Here is a 16,103-nt window from a genome sequence, read left to right as displayed (position 1 = left end):
TGTGTGAGTGTGTGTGTATGCATCTTGTGTGTATATGCTGCATGAGCTTGTATCCCTTGACAAGTGTCTTTCATGACAGTATCATTTTTTTTGTGGAATGATACTAGAACTTGAAGAATGTCATATCGAAATATTGATCGCAATTAGTCATCTAGATCGTTAACGTGAAGAACTTCTCTGTGGGTTAAACCGGCATCCGATAGAGTCGAAATGTCTCTACAAGGATAGAGGACTCTTCTCGGATAGCTCGTTGTTATCTCGAAACTCGCTGGAGAATCTGGTTGGCTGAATATCCAATGATAAACATCCTGAAAAAAAAATCTTATTTTCATTATATATCATTATTTTTGCTAAGTCAATAATAATAAATGGCATATAAATGTGTACAAGTGCGTTGAAAAATTAAAAAAAATTTTTTATAATAAATTCTAGTTAAGAATATTTTTAATTTATATTTATGAGTAATACACACACATATACACACACATAAGCGAAAAAGATCATATTTGGTCAAAGGGGTCTAATATTTTATGAATTTTCACATTAAGCAAATGCAAGTTGATTATTTGTCGATCCCGAAACACACCCAAACTGAATGTTGGAATACTTAAATTTACTTTAACTAGAAATTGTAAAATTTATTGTTAGGTACTAAGACTGCTTTGACCGAATAAGACCTTCACGTATTTGTGTTGAACATTTTTTGATTGATTTTCACTTACTACTGTTTATATTTATAATTGTTCATACTAATTACCTTGACTGTATCAGTCATAAGAAATCTTCTTTTCATGGTTCTCTCTCCAAGTTTAATTTGAAGATGACACGCATGAGGATTAGATGGTTCCGGCTCGAAGGGCACTTTGCCAATAGTCCGTTCTTTCTCGAGACGTATACGTTGAATTTCCAATTCCTGAGCGTCCAATTCTTCCTTTTCTCGGGCCTCTTGCTCCTCGCGTGCTTTTCGTTCCTCCTCTCTTCTGCGATCCTTCTCCTGATCCGCGCGTAACGACTCCTCGTAAGCGCGATCCTGTTGTTGTCGAAGTGATTGCGCCGCGCTACGTTCTGCCCTAAAATAAAACACATACGTCAGCAGATGTTCAAAAAATAACTTTTAATCCATGTTATCTATCTCTTTTTTTTCTTTTGCAAAGATTAAAATATTTACAAATTTTATGAAAAATTAATTTAATTACCTTTCCCGACGTGCTTGGATAAGATTGATTTCATTACGTTCTATGATAGTTTGCAATCGCGACATTAAATCAGAAGAAGATGGCGCGCCTTCCAATCTGTAAGAAAAAAAAATTAAATTTTTAATACTGAAGAGTTATACAAACGTTTGTTTCAAAGTATGCAGATAGATTAGTCTTACGTACCGACCGACTATTGTCATTCTATTGTCCTTTAATACAATAAGCGCTAGAAAAGGATATGAACCCGATTTGAGCGCTTCCACGACTTTATAGCCCTCTCCAGACTTTACGTTACATGCCCAGAACAAAGTATGTATGTTTATATATCTTATTACTTCAGGATCGGACAATGTATTTCTGAAAAAAATGCATTTCTTGTGTAGGATTCATATCTTCATATGACATCCGACATATAATATTCAATAGGCAATAGAATTTGTTTCTTGGAGACAAAATGAAGCTATAATTAGAACCGGATTCTTTTATTGAATATGACATCGTCAGATGTGCACAGTATTAATCCATCTTTATTGTGCATTTTGTATATATATTGTACTATCTATTAGAATCTTAAGATTACCTGCACCATTGGTCGACTTCCTGCGCTTCATCTTTATGCAGATATACCAAGAGAAATCTTAATTCTTGTTTCGCATCCGAAAGAGCTTGACTGTAAGAACCCTGGTAAAATACTGGGTGAATATTACCATAACGCTCCTCATAAGATCTAATAAAGTTGACTACATCTTCCACTGGATCGGAGGACACTTGAAAGATATTATTTATTTACTTCAATTAACGCATGAATCATAAATCTATATGTATGCGATTACAAGGATAACAATTAGCAAAATTAATTGTAATCAATTTGCAGTCGGTAAATTATCTTTAAAGATTTTAATTAAATCTTGCATATACATGCTATATAATGTAAATAGAAAAATTTGCTTCTACAAATTTCCTATATAAATGTCTTTCTTGATTCTTAAGAAAAGGAATTAATTCATGATATGAGAGAGATGTGTTATTGTACACTACTTACCAGGTCTAACGTTTCTTTTAAATATTGCAAAAAGTAATTGCAGGATACTGCTCACTAGATTATAACACATAGAAAATATATAGGATAAGAGACCACCACCTCCACCAGAGCTTCCAGGATAACTAAAATAAATTCTTGAACTACTGTCATCTACGACTTGGGGTGGGCGGGCACGCGAGTCCTGTGCATACATAGATGGCCTGCCTTCATACAAATTTAATTGCTCCTACAACATAGAAAAACATTTTAAATTATACAAATTGGAGCTTTATCATACTTTACATCACATATATGGGGTTTACATAAGATATTTATTGGCAACATAGAAAATTATTAATGGTAAATAAGTACGCTGCTTGTCACAAAAAGATATAATTTTGTCCACAGTTAATCTTAATTTCGGAATATTTAATATTTTGTGGAAGTTAGAAATCTTAAAATGTTAGGCTATGCTCCAAGACTTTATTATAAGGAGACTAACTCAAGGGTCGGTTTTCGTAATCGGTTATTTCAAGACCATCTTAAGTAATGTCTTCAGATATCACAAATAGATCAGAACTATATGCATTAGTAAACAGAAAAAAAAAAAAGAATATCCAAAAAAGAATTCTACTACTTATGTATGAATATCCGAGAGTTAGTTCTTTTACTCATTGTCAGAATGAAATTTTGGAAGGCAGTCCAGCAAGAACAAATTAAGAGATGTAAAAGAGAATATATACTTGAACCGCCACTTCCAAATTCCAATTGTGCCTCTGCAAAACGTCTCTGCATACCGAGAGATCTTCAATGCCGGTGAGATCCTGTGGATCATTACATATTATTCACGATATCGCATAGGAATAATGCGCGTGATTTTAATAAGCTAAGAAACGAATAAGATTATACCTGAAACTGCAATACTTTTTCGGTTTGATCGCCGCTGAGCTCCCCCAAGGCGAGATCTGCCATTGCGACGTTTTCTGTCCGACAAATCGAGAGAACGAGATGTTTGAAAAAAATCTGGTTGTCGTGAACGCGTAGTTACATCGAACTCATCAGCTGATGTAAGGATCGCATACACGACGCAGGTTATAACGCGAGGTCGTAACCATTTGGATACGCGAGTGTCTCCGACAGGAGTTAACCTCCAGCGTTGTTCAAGTCGAGCGGCGATGTCCCTCGAGACGTCACGACGCGATTTGCCTCATTTCTCCGTTGCATACACGATGTTTTCCGACGTCATGGCTCTCCACGATAAAATTTACAACTTCAAGATCGTCCTCATGCACAGTCATACACAGTGCGACTCGAGAAAAGGCGACGTCGACACAACCAACGGTCGGTATCTTTGACTATATAACTATGGACTGGTAGTTGGCTTTCTCACGCCGTACCAACATGAAAAAAGTGCCCCCGCCAATGAAATGGCGAATCTCGATACTTCGATGATATTAGGTGTAGTAAAAAGTCATCGCGTATTTTTAAAAGACATCTATCAGTAAAAACCGCAATTACTTTCTTACCAACAATATAAATATATCTTCATAGAGTAAAGTTTTAGCTTTAAAAATCTCTTTTTTAAATTATACGATACGACAATTTTTAATGGAGTTATGAGCAATTAAAGTCAAAATAATTCTTTTATTTAATCCGCGATAACTCAGTAATCAAAAGTCGTAGGAATATAAAAAAAAAACGATTTTGTAGGGAAAGTATCAAGCTTTCACGATAGGTAATCGAAAATTTTCTCAAATTCGTTTTGGACACGTTACAAATCCACAAAGTGAGAAGAAAATTTTTCGTCTTTTTCAGCTCGTAGTTTTTGGTATGTAAAAATTATCAAACTCATATAAACTTAAAAAATGTGATAAGCTTTTAAAAGTAGAGATTTCAAGCTTTAAAACCCTTTTTTTAAATTTGAATTTCATTCATTATTGACGAAGATATTATATATACAACTTTGAGCTAAAAAATACGCGTTGACTTTTTACTACACCTAATATATCATTAATTCACGTACAAATCTAAGTTTACCAATGCTTGATATATATTTCAATTTTATAAATCAAAGAAAAGAAGTTACTACCCGAGTTTGGCTGGAATCGTCAATTTCGAATGGCGAGTGCCATATAAAATTAGAAAAAGAAGAAGATCAAAGAAAAGAAAGGAATTAATAGTAACATTTTGCTTTGAAATAAAATTATTTTATGAAGGGAAATGCATCACAATATCTAAATGAAAAAATCTTTTGAGACGCATATTAACGAAAGCTGTAATTTTTAGCAGTCAATAATAACATTATTTGTATAGCTGTTGAACATACAATTATATTTATATAGCTATTAAATAATATATATATGTTTATTAATACTTGTTATCTATATTTTACTATTGTGTGTTAAATTTATATATGCATATTTTATTTTGATTCTGCACTTTACTAAACCTAATAAAATAATGCAACATATGTCATATTCTATCTCTCTTTTCTTCCTGTTTTATTATCGTAACGTGACTATGTTCGATTTTTTATCATTTCACTGGCGGAGGCACGCGTGATGTTTGCTATGCGAGTTTCTTTGTCTATTGAAAAAGATAGGAAGAGTGCGGGTAACTAGCAGTCCATAGTTATATAGTCAAAGGTCGGTATGATACCTCTCGTTCTCTCGGGATCGTCGAGCTTCGCGATTGACGGATCGTGTTTTCCGAAATTCCCTAAATGTTGTAGGTTGGCAGGAGACAGAACTCTACATGTTACTAGGAACATTTGCTTACTGCAAAAGAATTCTACGTTAGGTATCCCTATTCGGAACTTCGAGTTTCCGTCATAAGATGGCTTTAAATAAACTAACCTATAAATCGACCGATCCTTGACGTAGATACATGTAAATAAAAATATACAGACTTGCTTGACGGTTTGGATATTGTGCAGGGATTATTTTGCGTTTAAATTTTTAACAACACTAAAGGTAAATGTTTTACTCTTTTGGAAAAAGTTTGATTATTTTAAATCGTGGTGTTTTTCCTTATAATTTTAATAATTCTAACTTTGCTTCTCTGACACCAGGAAAAACAATCAGCTAAGATGCCTGAAACGGAGGAAGAGGGTATGTCCGTTCGCTTGACGAACGATGATTTCCGAAAGCTCCTGATGACTCCAAGGGCATCAGTGCCCTCAGCCACTCCAGCCTCCGTGCCAGGTACAGTAAGGGATGCGAGTGCAAAAACTGCCCAAACGCCCCAAGTCAGCGGAGGCAGTCGGGCCGAATTGCGAAGGAAGAAGAAGAGCTTCTATGCGAAATTAAAGAAGCAGGAGGAGGATAAGATGGCTGAGCTCGCTGAGAAATACAGAGATCGTGCGAGAGAGCGCAGGGACGGTACCAATCAAGATTACCAGGCAGAAGATCCTATGAACAATGCTAGTGCTTACCGAGCTGTTGCACCTGACCTGAAATCTGGTATGGATGCTGCAGAGCGTAGGCGACAGATGATTCAACAGTCTAAATTCTTGGGTGGTGACATGGAGCATACTCACTTGGTCAAAGGCTTGGATTATGCTCTTTTGCAGAAGGTATAATGCCTTCAGGATTTTGTTACCTCCATTTTATTACTTTATCAAACTCTTAAAAAAAATTGACTGTGGAAAATTTATTGCAATATAGGTATATCAAATAAATTTATTTATCAGTCATTTAAAATAAAGTCATACAAAGTATACAGATGATAGTGTGCATTTCCAATCTTAAATTTTATTTTAACTTACATTCAATTTATATTCTTAAATAATATAATGCTACATATTTTATAGGTGCGCAGTGAAATTGAAGCAAAAGAACATGAGCAAGAGCAGGAGTTGGAGAAACTGGTTAAGCCAAAGGAAAAGTCAAAGAAAGAACCACTTCCGGAGAAGAAAGATGACGAGATGCAATTCAAGACCAAGATCGGTCGGAACGTGTACAAGACAATTATGACCATGAAATCCAAGCAAATTGAAAGGAATGAACTCTTTACGCCAGGTCGCATGGCTTACGTGATCGAGCTAGATGACGAAAATGCCGACGTCGACATACCAACGACACTTATCAGAAGCAAGGCGGACGTGCCTACGATCGACAATACACCAACTCTCACGACCAATGATATCGTAATAAACAAATTGGCTCAGATACTGTCGTACTTGCGCCAGGGAAGCCGTCACAGCAAAAAGGGCAAGAAACTGAAGGACGGACGCGGTCGTGGCGACGAGCTGAACGAACTCGACATCCAGTCACGTCAACCCGTTACCGATGAGAGCATTTATGGCGACATTGGCGATTATGTACCGACGATGATGAGCAAAAAGGATGGGCAGCTGCGCGAGAAGAAGAAGGGCTCATACTTTGATAAACCTGAATCAAATCTGGACACTGATGACAAGGCAAACGCGCCTCAGTTACCGAGCACGTTACAGCCGAACGCGATTGCCGCTGTAGTCGCTACAGCAGACAGCAATGCGCCGAAAAAGGGTGCATTGCTGAACAAACTCGCGGCCGAACCGGAAGGATACGCCGAGTGTTATCCAGGTTTGGACGAGATGCAAGACGCTATCGACGATTCAGACGATGAAGTGGATTACACGAAAATGGATCTAGGTAACAAAAAGGGCCCGATAGGTCGCTGGGACTTTGACACGCCCGAGGAATACAGCGAATATATGAACAACAAGGAGGCGCTGCCCAAAGCAGCCTTTCAATACGGTGTGAAGATGGCTGATGGTAGACGCACCAGAAAGTACAATAAAGAGAAGAATGAGAAGGCAGAACTCGATCGCGAATGGCAAAAGATCCAGAACATTATGAACAAGAGAAAACCGACAACGGCGATCGAGGGCGCATCTGAATTCAAAGTACCACGATATTGAGCATTTTGTTCGACTAGCGAATCTGTATTTTTGATTTATTGCATAAACGGAAAGCCTCAAGAATCTAACTGTTATCTTAAATTGTTACGTGTTAGATGTGAAGGAAAATCGCTTTATTATCAGAAGTGATTTTTTTTTATTTGTATAAATACAATAAAATTTTTTGCGAATTTTTTAATTGTCCTATCGCGACAAATTTTTCAATACATACGCGCGCGCGCGCACACACACACACACAATATGAATAAATTATTATTAATTATTATTATTAAATAAATACACTATATAATAAATTTATTCTTATATAAAATTATGTGCTGATAAATTCATGATATATAGTTTACCAAATAAGTTATTAGCATAGTTAATATTAATGAAGCAGTCAACAAGAACTAATTTGAATAACAAAATTGTATATGTTGTAGACATTCAATCTAATTTTACATTAATCTATACAATAATTTGTTTTACGAAATAATTTTCTAAGTCTTAGGTATGTGCATACATATTTAGCCCGAATGTACAATAGTATATAATATAAAAATATATATTACCTATACATATATTAATCATTTTTATATGCATTAATCATTTTATTTTCCAAATCCTTAAAGTTATATCTTCTTGTTATCGTCTTCACTTTAATTAAGGAATTTAAAAGCAACGTAAACATTATTAACGAGTACAAGTTTTTATGAGTGCAAAGAAGATGTGCGTTTATCCGAAAAAATTTATTTGGCTTATTTTAAAGAAAATGCAATTTTTTTCGATATGCATATTATAGTTTAAACGGTCCTTTATGGTATGAGGATATTATTAAACGAATTATATAACGGGGTTACAACGTGATGACCGATCGTTTTCGTGGAATTACGAATTATGGATGCGTGAAATAGATATTAAATGCATACTTTACGTTCACATGGTCTTGTGATAAAGATCGTGTAACCTTACTGAGCAGAATGACCCGAAACTGGTTCGCGGCAGTTCGAAAATGCTAGTATAAACGCAAACGAATTTATCGACGAGATTTTTTGCTTCTTTGTGAACTAATGATCTCAAAACCGGTGAATCTTTCCTTTTAACTGGAACAAGCCGGTTTGCACTTACATCAGTTCGCGTCTTACGATTAGAAAGTCATTGGCGTTGTAGAAAAAAATCTCCGGTCAATTCTGATTCGATGTTATATTTGACGTAAATAAATTTAAACCATTATCAGTGTTTGCTTAAGAAAGACTTACGTTGCAAATGTAATTTTGCAAATTCATTCTAGAGTGAGATCAATTTAGAAACGAGGAAGGAAACAAGATTTCATATTTTTCTGGCCAATCGAGTATTTCTTACTGAAAAAATATATTATTTTATAATCATTAATAAAATAAAAAGAAAATTCGCGCGTTATTAAACGCACTCGGTTTTTGTTTCTTATTCTTTGCAATTCATATTATTTAATAATAAATACTGTTATCAAGAATATTTTATGATAGAATAGTGTTTTATCATTGTTCGATTTATAATAAATGAATACTGAATTCTTGATATGATATATGATCTCATTCTGCTACAGAGAAAAAAAAGTTGTTGTTTCAAAAAAATATTAGTTGATTCAACTGAATGTAGCGGACTGTCAAAAAGATATTTGTTACTTTAATTATAAATATATAAATATTTATTTTGAACTAAATAATCATCATCTAACTAAACGCATTTTTAGTCAAGTTAACAAATTTTTTTCTCAGTTAAAAACTGCTGAATTTGTTAATTAATAGTCTGATATTATGAGAAAAAAAAGTTTAAACATAAGCTTAATGGTCGCATGGCTTTGGATAGTTTATTGGATCGTGACATAGAGATAATGGAAGTCCCTCGAGGAAAGTAAATATTTCCGATCTTGACCCCCGATGTTGATATCGTCCACGTATATATACGTAACTGCTTTTACCCGGGTGAGCACAGTTTGTGCAAGAAAACTGATTGCGATCGTTGCACAGTTTCACTCGAAGTGCAATCAGTGAGAAAAGTGAAGGCGCAACGTGGACATATCCCATACGATACGCTCGCGATACACCTACATTCTGCTAACTGATGCTGGCCCTCAGGAATCTCATCTGGCGGCGCGATCTCGTCTTGAATATCGTAAGTCCAATAAATCCTGTTCCATCGAAATTCAAGAGAGATGCGAAAAAAACTTGACTCTATGAAGCATGCACGAGAGATACGAATTTCTCTCTTGCGTTGTTTTGCCAATTATTAGAACAAAATGCTTCTTATAATACGTTACATATCATGACGACCGTAACATAAAATGTAACGTATAAAGTATGTCATAGACAGAATGCGATATCAGATAATGTATGTACATAGATTAGGGCAATGTGTCGTGACACGGTCCTAATGTCGACGTAACTTGTCACTGTTACTCAGTCATTCTTTTTTCTAAATATACTCTTTTTTCTAAATATAATCCTATAAACGGATAATATTATTTAATATTTTAAGCGTATTCTTGGAATATTGAAAATGTACATAATGCTTAAAATATTAAATAATATTATATGTTTATAGGGAAGTAACAGTGACATTGTAGTCACATGTAAATTTATCATTCTACCCTTTTACCGTAATAAGTTTTAGATATTTTTGTTCGTTTAATTTTAATAATTGGCTTCCGCATGATCGATATATTTCCTGTTAATATTAATTTACATTTTATGACTAATTAATATGATATCACTCACGTTTTTTTTTTTTATACGGTAATGGTGTTGCGGATGCGCGATTAATTATATTAATAGGGGCTTCGCGGTGATATTCTGTAAATAAGCTTTGTAAATATATATTTACAGCCTGTATAAACTGCTACTGAACAGAGAGACTAAATCCTGGATAGGTATGTAGATTGAACATTATTTAATTAATGCATTTACTAATGAAATAACTAAAAAATAACGTTCAATGTTAACGCATTTACTATTAAAGATACCTGACAAAAAGCTAATTTTTTACGTAAAGATAATAATATAAGTATAAATCGATGAACTATTTCAACAGATTGATGGTGTAACAGATAATATAAATTAATGAATTATTTAACAGATTGATGGTGCAATAAATTATTTCAACGATGACATTACTTACAATTATAGTATTTATCTCCCTTAAGAATTTTATTTAATTTTCAATGAAAATTTCGGGAGTGAAAGTACATAGAGATGAATAAAAATCTTTCACAAATGATAATATTGTAAATCATAGTCGACGATGGCGCAACTCAAGGTGGCTATCATCGGACAAAGTCCATTCGCGGCGGAAGTCTACAAACTTTTACGACAGAATGGACATCAGGTGACCGGAGTGTTTACGATTCCGGATAAGGGAAACCGCGAGGATCCTCTAGGTATTAGAGCTTTGATTAAAATTATTAATCGTATTACGAATCTTCTCGTTTTATATATATTATATTAGGTTGAGTAAAAAGTCATCGCGTATTTTTTAGCTCAAAGTTGTATATATAATATCTTCGTCAATAATGAATGAAATTCAAATTTAAAAAAAGGGTTTTAAAGCTTGAAATCTCTACTTTTAAAAGCTTATCACATTTTTTAAGTTTATATGAGTTTGATAATTTTTACATACCAAAAACTACGAGCTGAAAAAGACGAAAAATTTTCTTCTCACTTTGTGGATTTGTAACGTGTCCAAAACGAATTTGAGAAAATTTTCGATTACCTATCGTGAAAGCTTGATACTTTCCCTACAAAATCGTTTTTTTTTAATATTCCTACGACTTTTGATTACTGAGTTATCGCGGATTAAATAAAAGAATTATTTTGACTTTAATTGCTCATAACTCCATTAAAAATTGTCGTATCGTATAATTTAAAAAAGAGATTTTTAAAGCTAAAACTTTACTCTATTAAGATATATTTATATTGTTGGTAAGAAAGTAATTGCGGTTTTTACTGATAGGTGTCTTTTAAAAAAACGCGATGACTTTTTACTTAACCTAATATATCAGGATTATCCATTGATTGTTTCTTCGAGATCTTTGATTATGAAAATAAAAAAAAAACGCGGAGAATTTCGGATATTCAATGGATGATCCTGCGGTTTACATTTCGCCTTATCACTTCCATTTGATCGTAGCCGTTACTGCCAAGGCTGATAACACGCCGGTCTTCAAGATCAAGGCCTGGAGGAGCAAAGGAGCGACCTTGCCGGAAATCCTGGAGCTATACAAGGGCATCGAGGTGGATCTCAATGTCCTTCCCTTCTGCAGTCAGTACATCCCCATGGAAGTCATTAATCATCCTCGTCACCGAAGCATATGTTATCATCCGTCCTTATTACCCAGACATAGAGGCGCGAGCGCTATAAGCTGGTGAGTTCTCGCTTCGATCGCCACGTGTCTTTGATACTCTTGGAAATTTTCCAAAGAGCGAGAATGGAAAAGTATTTTTATAGAAAGATCTGCGGGGGGACATTTTTGATCTTGTAAGAGTGGGGACGTCACGCGCAGTTAATCCGAAGAAAACGCAGAGTCATGAATTTTTTTCACATTTCGCACTTAGTTATTTGACTCCACATTGATCAAGACTGTAACAAAAGAATCCTCGTCATCCGTTATCTTCGAATGAGCCGCGAGTATCACACAAATGATGCGAAATAAAATAATCATTTACTTTAGAAGAGTCGAATCGTACACAATAATCCATATCTTTTAAGGATTATGTTAATACATCTGCATCTGTTAATTATTTATTTTTAGACTTGGCTCATGTTAGAGTTGACAAGTCAGTCGGTCGCGATATCATGTCTGTCGATATCGGCGCGCCGCAACAACCGGTTCGCCGCGGTTTTCGTGCTCCAGATTACGAGGCGAGAAACTACTTTCTCGCTGAAAACGCGCTGACGATAATGACAACGATAATAAGAGACCACGAGCTCGCCATATGATCCCCTCGAACTGCGCGTGTGCGCGTATCCGCGTATTTTATTATACTTTGACCTATGAATCGATGATACTATACATTTTCGGAAGGTTACTCTTTCTCGGACTTATAATTTTTCTTGTTTATCCGGCAAATAAAATAAAGTCGCATTTCCTTCTAATGCCATTATTTTAATCTCGGTTCAACTAACTGTTCATCTTTTTTCTAGTTCTAAGAATTAGAAAAAGATGCCCAAGCGGGACAAGTCGTTATAATGTCAAAGTGATCTGAAAATGATCGTTAAAAGTCATCTTTCAATCATTTCCGATTCATTTTAATGTCATTTTGACGTTATCGTGACTTGTTGTTCTGCTTGGGTGAAGAATAAAAGTTGGACTGAAATGAAAGTCGATCTAAATTAGCAGAGGCGGACGGAGGGATGGAAAGAATTATATAATACCTTAATCAATTATATTTTCGTTTTCTTATTTTAAACTAATCTATCTCGCGTTTCAGGACTCTGATTGAAGGAGATAAAACCGCAGGATTCTCGATTTTCTGGGCGGACGATGGCTTGGATACCGGGCCGATTCTCCTCCAAAAATCCTGCAAAGTGGAGCCGAGTGACACGGTGGACAGTTTGTACAATAATTTCCTCTATCCGGAGGGTATCAAGGCCATGGGCGATGCCGTGAACCTCGTCGCCAAGGGAACTGCGCCTATGGTGCCACAACCAGCGGAGGGTGCGACTTACGATCCTTTGCTGAACAAGAAAGAACTCCAGAGGATCGACTGGACAAAGCCGGCGGAGGAACTTCACGATTTTATTCGTGGTCTGGACAGTACACCGGGAGCTTGGACGACGCTGGACGGCGAGGAAGCGCGACTCTTCGGATCATCTTTGTGGAGCGATAAGCAACCAGAAGTCGAGAAGACGGTCAATCTCGAGGGGCGGAAAGGAATCGTTCATCAGGGAGGTTTGCTGATCACAGCTGTTGACGGACAATTCATTAACGTGGAGAGAATCAAAATCGGAACCAAGACCATTCATGCCAGCAAATACGGGCAGGTTAACGATAGCCGGGTTGTGGAGTTTACGGAGGAAGAGTTAAATATCGCCAACAGCCTGCGCCAAATTTGGACAGATGTACTCAGAATTGACGTCGACGAAGATACAGATTTCTTTGCTTCCGGTAAAGCTTAAAGATTTTTTTTTACAAATGCCAAATTTAATTTATACGTTTGAATTTCAGTATCAATTTTTATTCATTGGACAACTATCAGTTAAATACATATTTATTATGTTAACAAGTTGAAGAGTTTATATATCGTGTAATAAATGTTAACTTTGATTTTTTTTTGTTCGCTATATTGCCATTATTTTTTTGTGATAAATTAACGGCACGTGACAAGAAGACTTGAATTAATCTTACGAAATATTTGTCGCAGGTGGTGGCAGCATGGACGTGGTACGACTAGTCGAGGAAGTCAAGGACAATTTCGGCGTTAGTCTGCAGAACATCGACGTCTTCATGGCGCCGGTCTTTAAGGAATTCGCCACGGCGGTTATACTCACCGCTCGGGGAAATTTAGCCGCAAAGGTGATCAAGTACGACGCGATGGAGATACAGGTGAACAACATGACTCTGAGATTCCCCAGGCAACTCTTCATCGACGGCGAGTTCGTTAACGGTCACGGTAATCCTGTCAACACGATAAATCCTCACGACGAGAGCGTAATCTGCTCGGTAGAAAGCGGAAATGCCGAGGACGTCGATCGAGCCGTTAGGGCTGCCAAAAAAGCCTTCGAGGAGGGTGAATGGGGCAAAATTAGCGCCAGGGAGCGTGGAGCTTTATTGTTCAAGTAAGAGACCAATCGTCTCATTCGAATACAAATTTATTTCCAATTCTTCACGTTTCTTCTATTGTCTTCTAGATTGGCGGATTTAATGGAAGAGCACAAGGAAGAACTGGCTACTCTGGAGACTCTGGACTCTGGCGCGGTCTATACTCTCGCTCTGAAAACCCACGTAGGCATGTCTATCGAGACCTGGCGCTACTTCGCCGGCTGGTGCGACAAGATTCAAGGTTCGACCATACCCATCTCGCATGCCCGTCCGAACCGGAATCTTACGTTCACGCGGCGCGAACCGATCGGCGTTTGCGGCCTGGTCACTCCGTGGAACTACCCGCTGATGATGCTGTCGTGGAAGATGGCGGCCTGTCTAGCGGCCGGCAACACCGTGGTAATGAAACCGGCCCAGGCGTCACCCCTAACAGCCTTGAAATTCGCCGAGCTGTCCGCGCGTGCTGGAATTCCACCCGGTGTCATTAATATCGTCTGCGGAGTCGGCGGTGCCGTCGGAAACGCTATAGTGGGGCATCCGTTGATCAGAAAGCTGGGCTTCACCGGCTCCACGCAGATCGGTCAAACCATCATGAGACGTTGCGCCGACAGTAACCTGAAGAAAGTGTCATTGGAGCTTGGTGGTAAAAGTCCCCTCGTCATCTTCGAAGACGCGGACATGCAACAAGCGGTCAGGATCGGCATGGGCAGTGTGTTCTTCAACAAAGGAGAAAACTGCATCGCCGCCGGTAAGAGACTACTTCTTACGTTTCTTTTATTTTGGAGTCCAAGCCAAATAAATGGCTTTTGAAATAATCATACAATAGATAGCATAAAGTTAAATATATCCCAAAAATATAATCTCGCTCGTTAATATAAGAGATTATAGGATTTAATCTTGAAATATAATTAAATTCTAGTCTAGCGTTATAATTTGTTTTTCGTCCCAAAGGACGACTTTTTGTTGAGGAGACTATCCATGACGAGTTCGTGAGACGTGTGGTCGACGAGATAAAGAAGATTACCATCGGTAATCCACTGGACAGAAGCACGGCTCACGGGCCGCAGAATCACAAAGCTCATCTGGACAAACTTCTCGAGTTCGTGCAGAGCGGAGTCGAGGAGGGAGCGAAGTTGGTCTACGGCGGCAAAAGGTTGAATCGTCCCGGCTGGTACTTTGAACCGACCGTATTCACGAACGTCGAGGATAACATGTACATTGCCAAGGAAGAATCCTTTGGTCCAGTAATGGTGATCTCCAAGTTCAGCTCGAAGAACATCGATCAGATGATCGCGCGGGCGAACAACACCGAATTCGGTCTGGCCTCGGGGGTTCTTACCAAGGATATCAGCAGGGCGCTCAGATTTGCGGAGAAAATCGAGGCTGGCACAGTATTCATCAACACGTACAACAAGACGGACGTAGCAGCACCGTTCGGCGGCTTCAAGATGTCTGGATTCGGCAAGGATTTGGGACAGGAGGCTCTTAACGAATATCTCAAGACAAAGACGATCACCGTCGAGTACTAACGATCGTTATCCGAGAACATTGTAATATATATAATAGTATCGTATGGATGTGTACACTCTAAATTTCTTACAGTGAAATCTCATTCCAAGAGAGTGAAAATTGTCACTCGTTTTTAAGGGTGGTTGTATTTTCATTCTCTTGAAGTGAGATTTCACTGGAAGAAATTTAGAGTGTAATGAGGCATATCGTCGTATGTGATGATGTATCTAGGTCTTTCTTTAACAAAACTGAACGAGTCTTACGTTTGAAGATAACAAATTAATATACATTCGCGCGCCACATTTTACATACTGCACGTATTATTTATACAAATAAACCTATTATATAAGTTAAAAGGCCGATAAGATTAAATCAAATAAGAAAAAGAATCCTATATTCAGTCAAAGCGGATGCTGAATGCTTGATGATATTCAAATACAAATTTATACAATATATATATATATATATGTATATATATATATATACGTTATCGAGCATCAGCATCCGCTTTAACTGAAAATAGGATCCTTTCTTTTATTTGATTTATACAAATAAACCTGTTGTTTCTATAACTGCTTTTTTCTGTCTTTATTAACCAAAAACAAATAATTGACTTTCTGTAAACAATAATTAAGCTTGTTTGCTTCAATTTTTATATGATAAAATCTTAAAATCTCATGATACATCAACGATGTA

The 16,103-nt window shown here is 36.9% G+C and overlaps 3 protein-coding genes across 4 annotated transcripts; 2 read left to right on the top strand and 1 right to left on the bottom strand.

Annotated features, from left to right (window-relative positions):
* Positions 1 to 10: 10 nt before the first annotated feature.
* On the bottom strand, positions 11 to 3,383 carry LOC108756148 (FAS-associated factor 2-A). Its single transcript, XM_018499750.1, has 8 exons — positions 3,127 to 3,383; positions 2,961 to 3,041; positions 2,239 to 2,464; positions 1,777 to 1,963; positions 1,380 to 1,553; positions 1,197 to 1,292; positions 758 to 1,070; positions 11 to 308 (listed from the first exon to the last, which is right to left on the bottom strand). Exons 1-8 carry the CDS (start codon positions 3,187 to 3,189, stop codon positions 144 to 146), a joined length of 1,305 nt encoding a protein of 434 aa, XP_018355252.1. The 5' UTR covers positions 3,190 to 3,383; the 3' UTR covers positions 11 to 143.
* Positions 3,384 to 5,015: 1,632 nt separating this feature from the next.
* LOC108756147 (protein Red) lies at positions 5,016 to 7,292 on the top strand. Its single transcript, XM_018499749.1, has 3 exons — positions 5,016 to 5,189; positions 5,288 to 5,791; positions 6,029 to 7,292. Exons 2-3 carry the CDS (start codon positions 5,306 to 5,308, stop codon positions 7,118 to 7,120), a joined length of 1,578 nt encoding a protein of 525 aa, XP_018355251.1. The 5' UTR covers positions 5,016 to 5,189; positions 5,288 to 5,305; the 3' UTR covers positions 7,121 to 7,292.
* A 1,796-nt stretch (positions 7,293 to 9,088) lies between these two features.
* On the top strand, positions 9,089 to 15,763 carry LOC108756104 (cytosolic 10-formyltetrahydrofolate dehydrogenase). 2 transcript variants are annotated; one of them, XM_018499681.1, is made up of 8 exons: positions 9,089 to 9,256; positions 9,967 to 10,010; positions 10,376 to 10,517; positions 11,267 to 11,501; positions 12,568 to 13,244; positions 13,501 to 13,915; positions 13,988 to 14,646; positions 14,850 to 15,763. In XM_018499681.1, exons 3-8 carry the CDS (start codon positions 10,382 to 10,384, stop codon positions 15,425 to 15,427), a joined length of 2,700 nt encoding a protein of 899 aa, XP_018355183.1. In that variant the 5' UTR covers positions 9,089 to 9,256; positions 9,967 to 10,010; positions 10,376 to 10,381; the 3' UTR covers positions 15,428 to 15,763. The 2 variants fall into 2 exon arrangements, with proteins under 2 accessions (XP_018355183.1, XP_018355182.1); XM_018499680.1 differs by lacking the exon at positions 9,967 to 10,010.
* The last annotated feature ends 340 nt before the right edge of the window (positions 15,764 to 16,103 follow it).

This window comes from Trachymyrmex septentrionalis, unplaced genomic scaffold (genome assembly GCF_001594115.1).
Source record: "Trachymyrmex septentrionalis isolate Tsep2-gDNA-1 unplaced genomic scaffold, Tsep1.0 scaffold95, whole genome shotgun sequence".
Lineage (NCBI taxonomy): Eukaryota > Metazoa > Arthropoda > Insecta > Hymenoptera > Formicidae > Trachymyrmex > Trachymyrmex septentrionalis.
This window is presented reverse-complemented; position numbering and strand designations above follow the sequence as displayed.

What these genes read in the sequence shown, in the direction of transcription:
- LOC108756104 (XM_018499680.1), top strand. Translation starts at nt 9,206, where the DNA reads ATGCTGGCCCTCAGGAATCTCATCTGGCGGCGCGATCTCGTCTTGAAT. An exon ending in GGCGCGAGCGCTATAAGCTG is followed by an intron (nt 11,502 to 12,567) that starts GTGAGTTCTCGC and finishes CTCGCGTTTCAG; the next exon opens with GACTCTGATTGAAGGAGATA. An exon ending in TACAGATTTCTTTGCTTCCG is followed by an intron (nt 13,245 to 13,500) that starts GTAAAGCTTAAA and finishes TATTTGTCGCAG; the next exon opens with GTGGTGGCAGCATGGACGTG.
- LOC108756148 (XM_018499750.1), bottom strand. Translation starts at nt 3,189, where the DNA reads ATGGCAGATCTCGCCTTGGGGGAGCTCAGCGGCGATCAAACCGAAAAA. An exon ending in AAAAAGTATTGCAGTTTCAG is followed by an intron (nt 3,042 to 3,126) that starts GTATAATCTTAT and finishes AATGATCCACAG; the next exon opens with GATCTCACCGGCATTGAAGA. An exon ending in GAAGTCGACCAATGGTGCAG is followed by an intron (nt 1,554 to 1,776) that starts GTAATCTTAAGA and finishes CATTTTTTTCAG; the next exon opens with AAATACATTGTCCGATCCTG.
- LOC108756147 (XM_018499749.1), top strand. Translation starts at nt 5,306, where the DNA reads ATGCCTGAAACGGAGGAAGAGGGTATGTCCGTTCGCTTGACGAACGAT. An exon ending in ATTATGCTCTTTTGCAGAAG is followed by an intron (nt 5,792 to 6,028) that starts GTATAATGCCTT and finishes CATATTTTATAG; the next exon opens with GTGCGCAGTGAAATTGAAGC.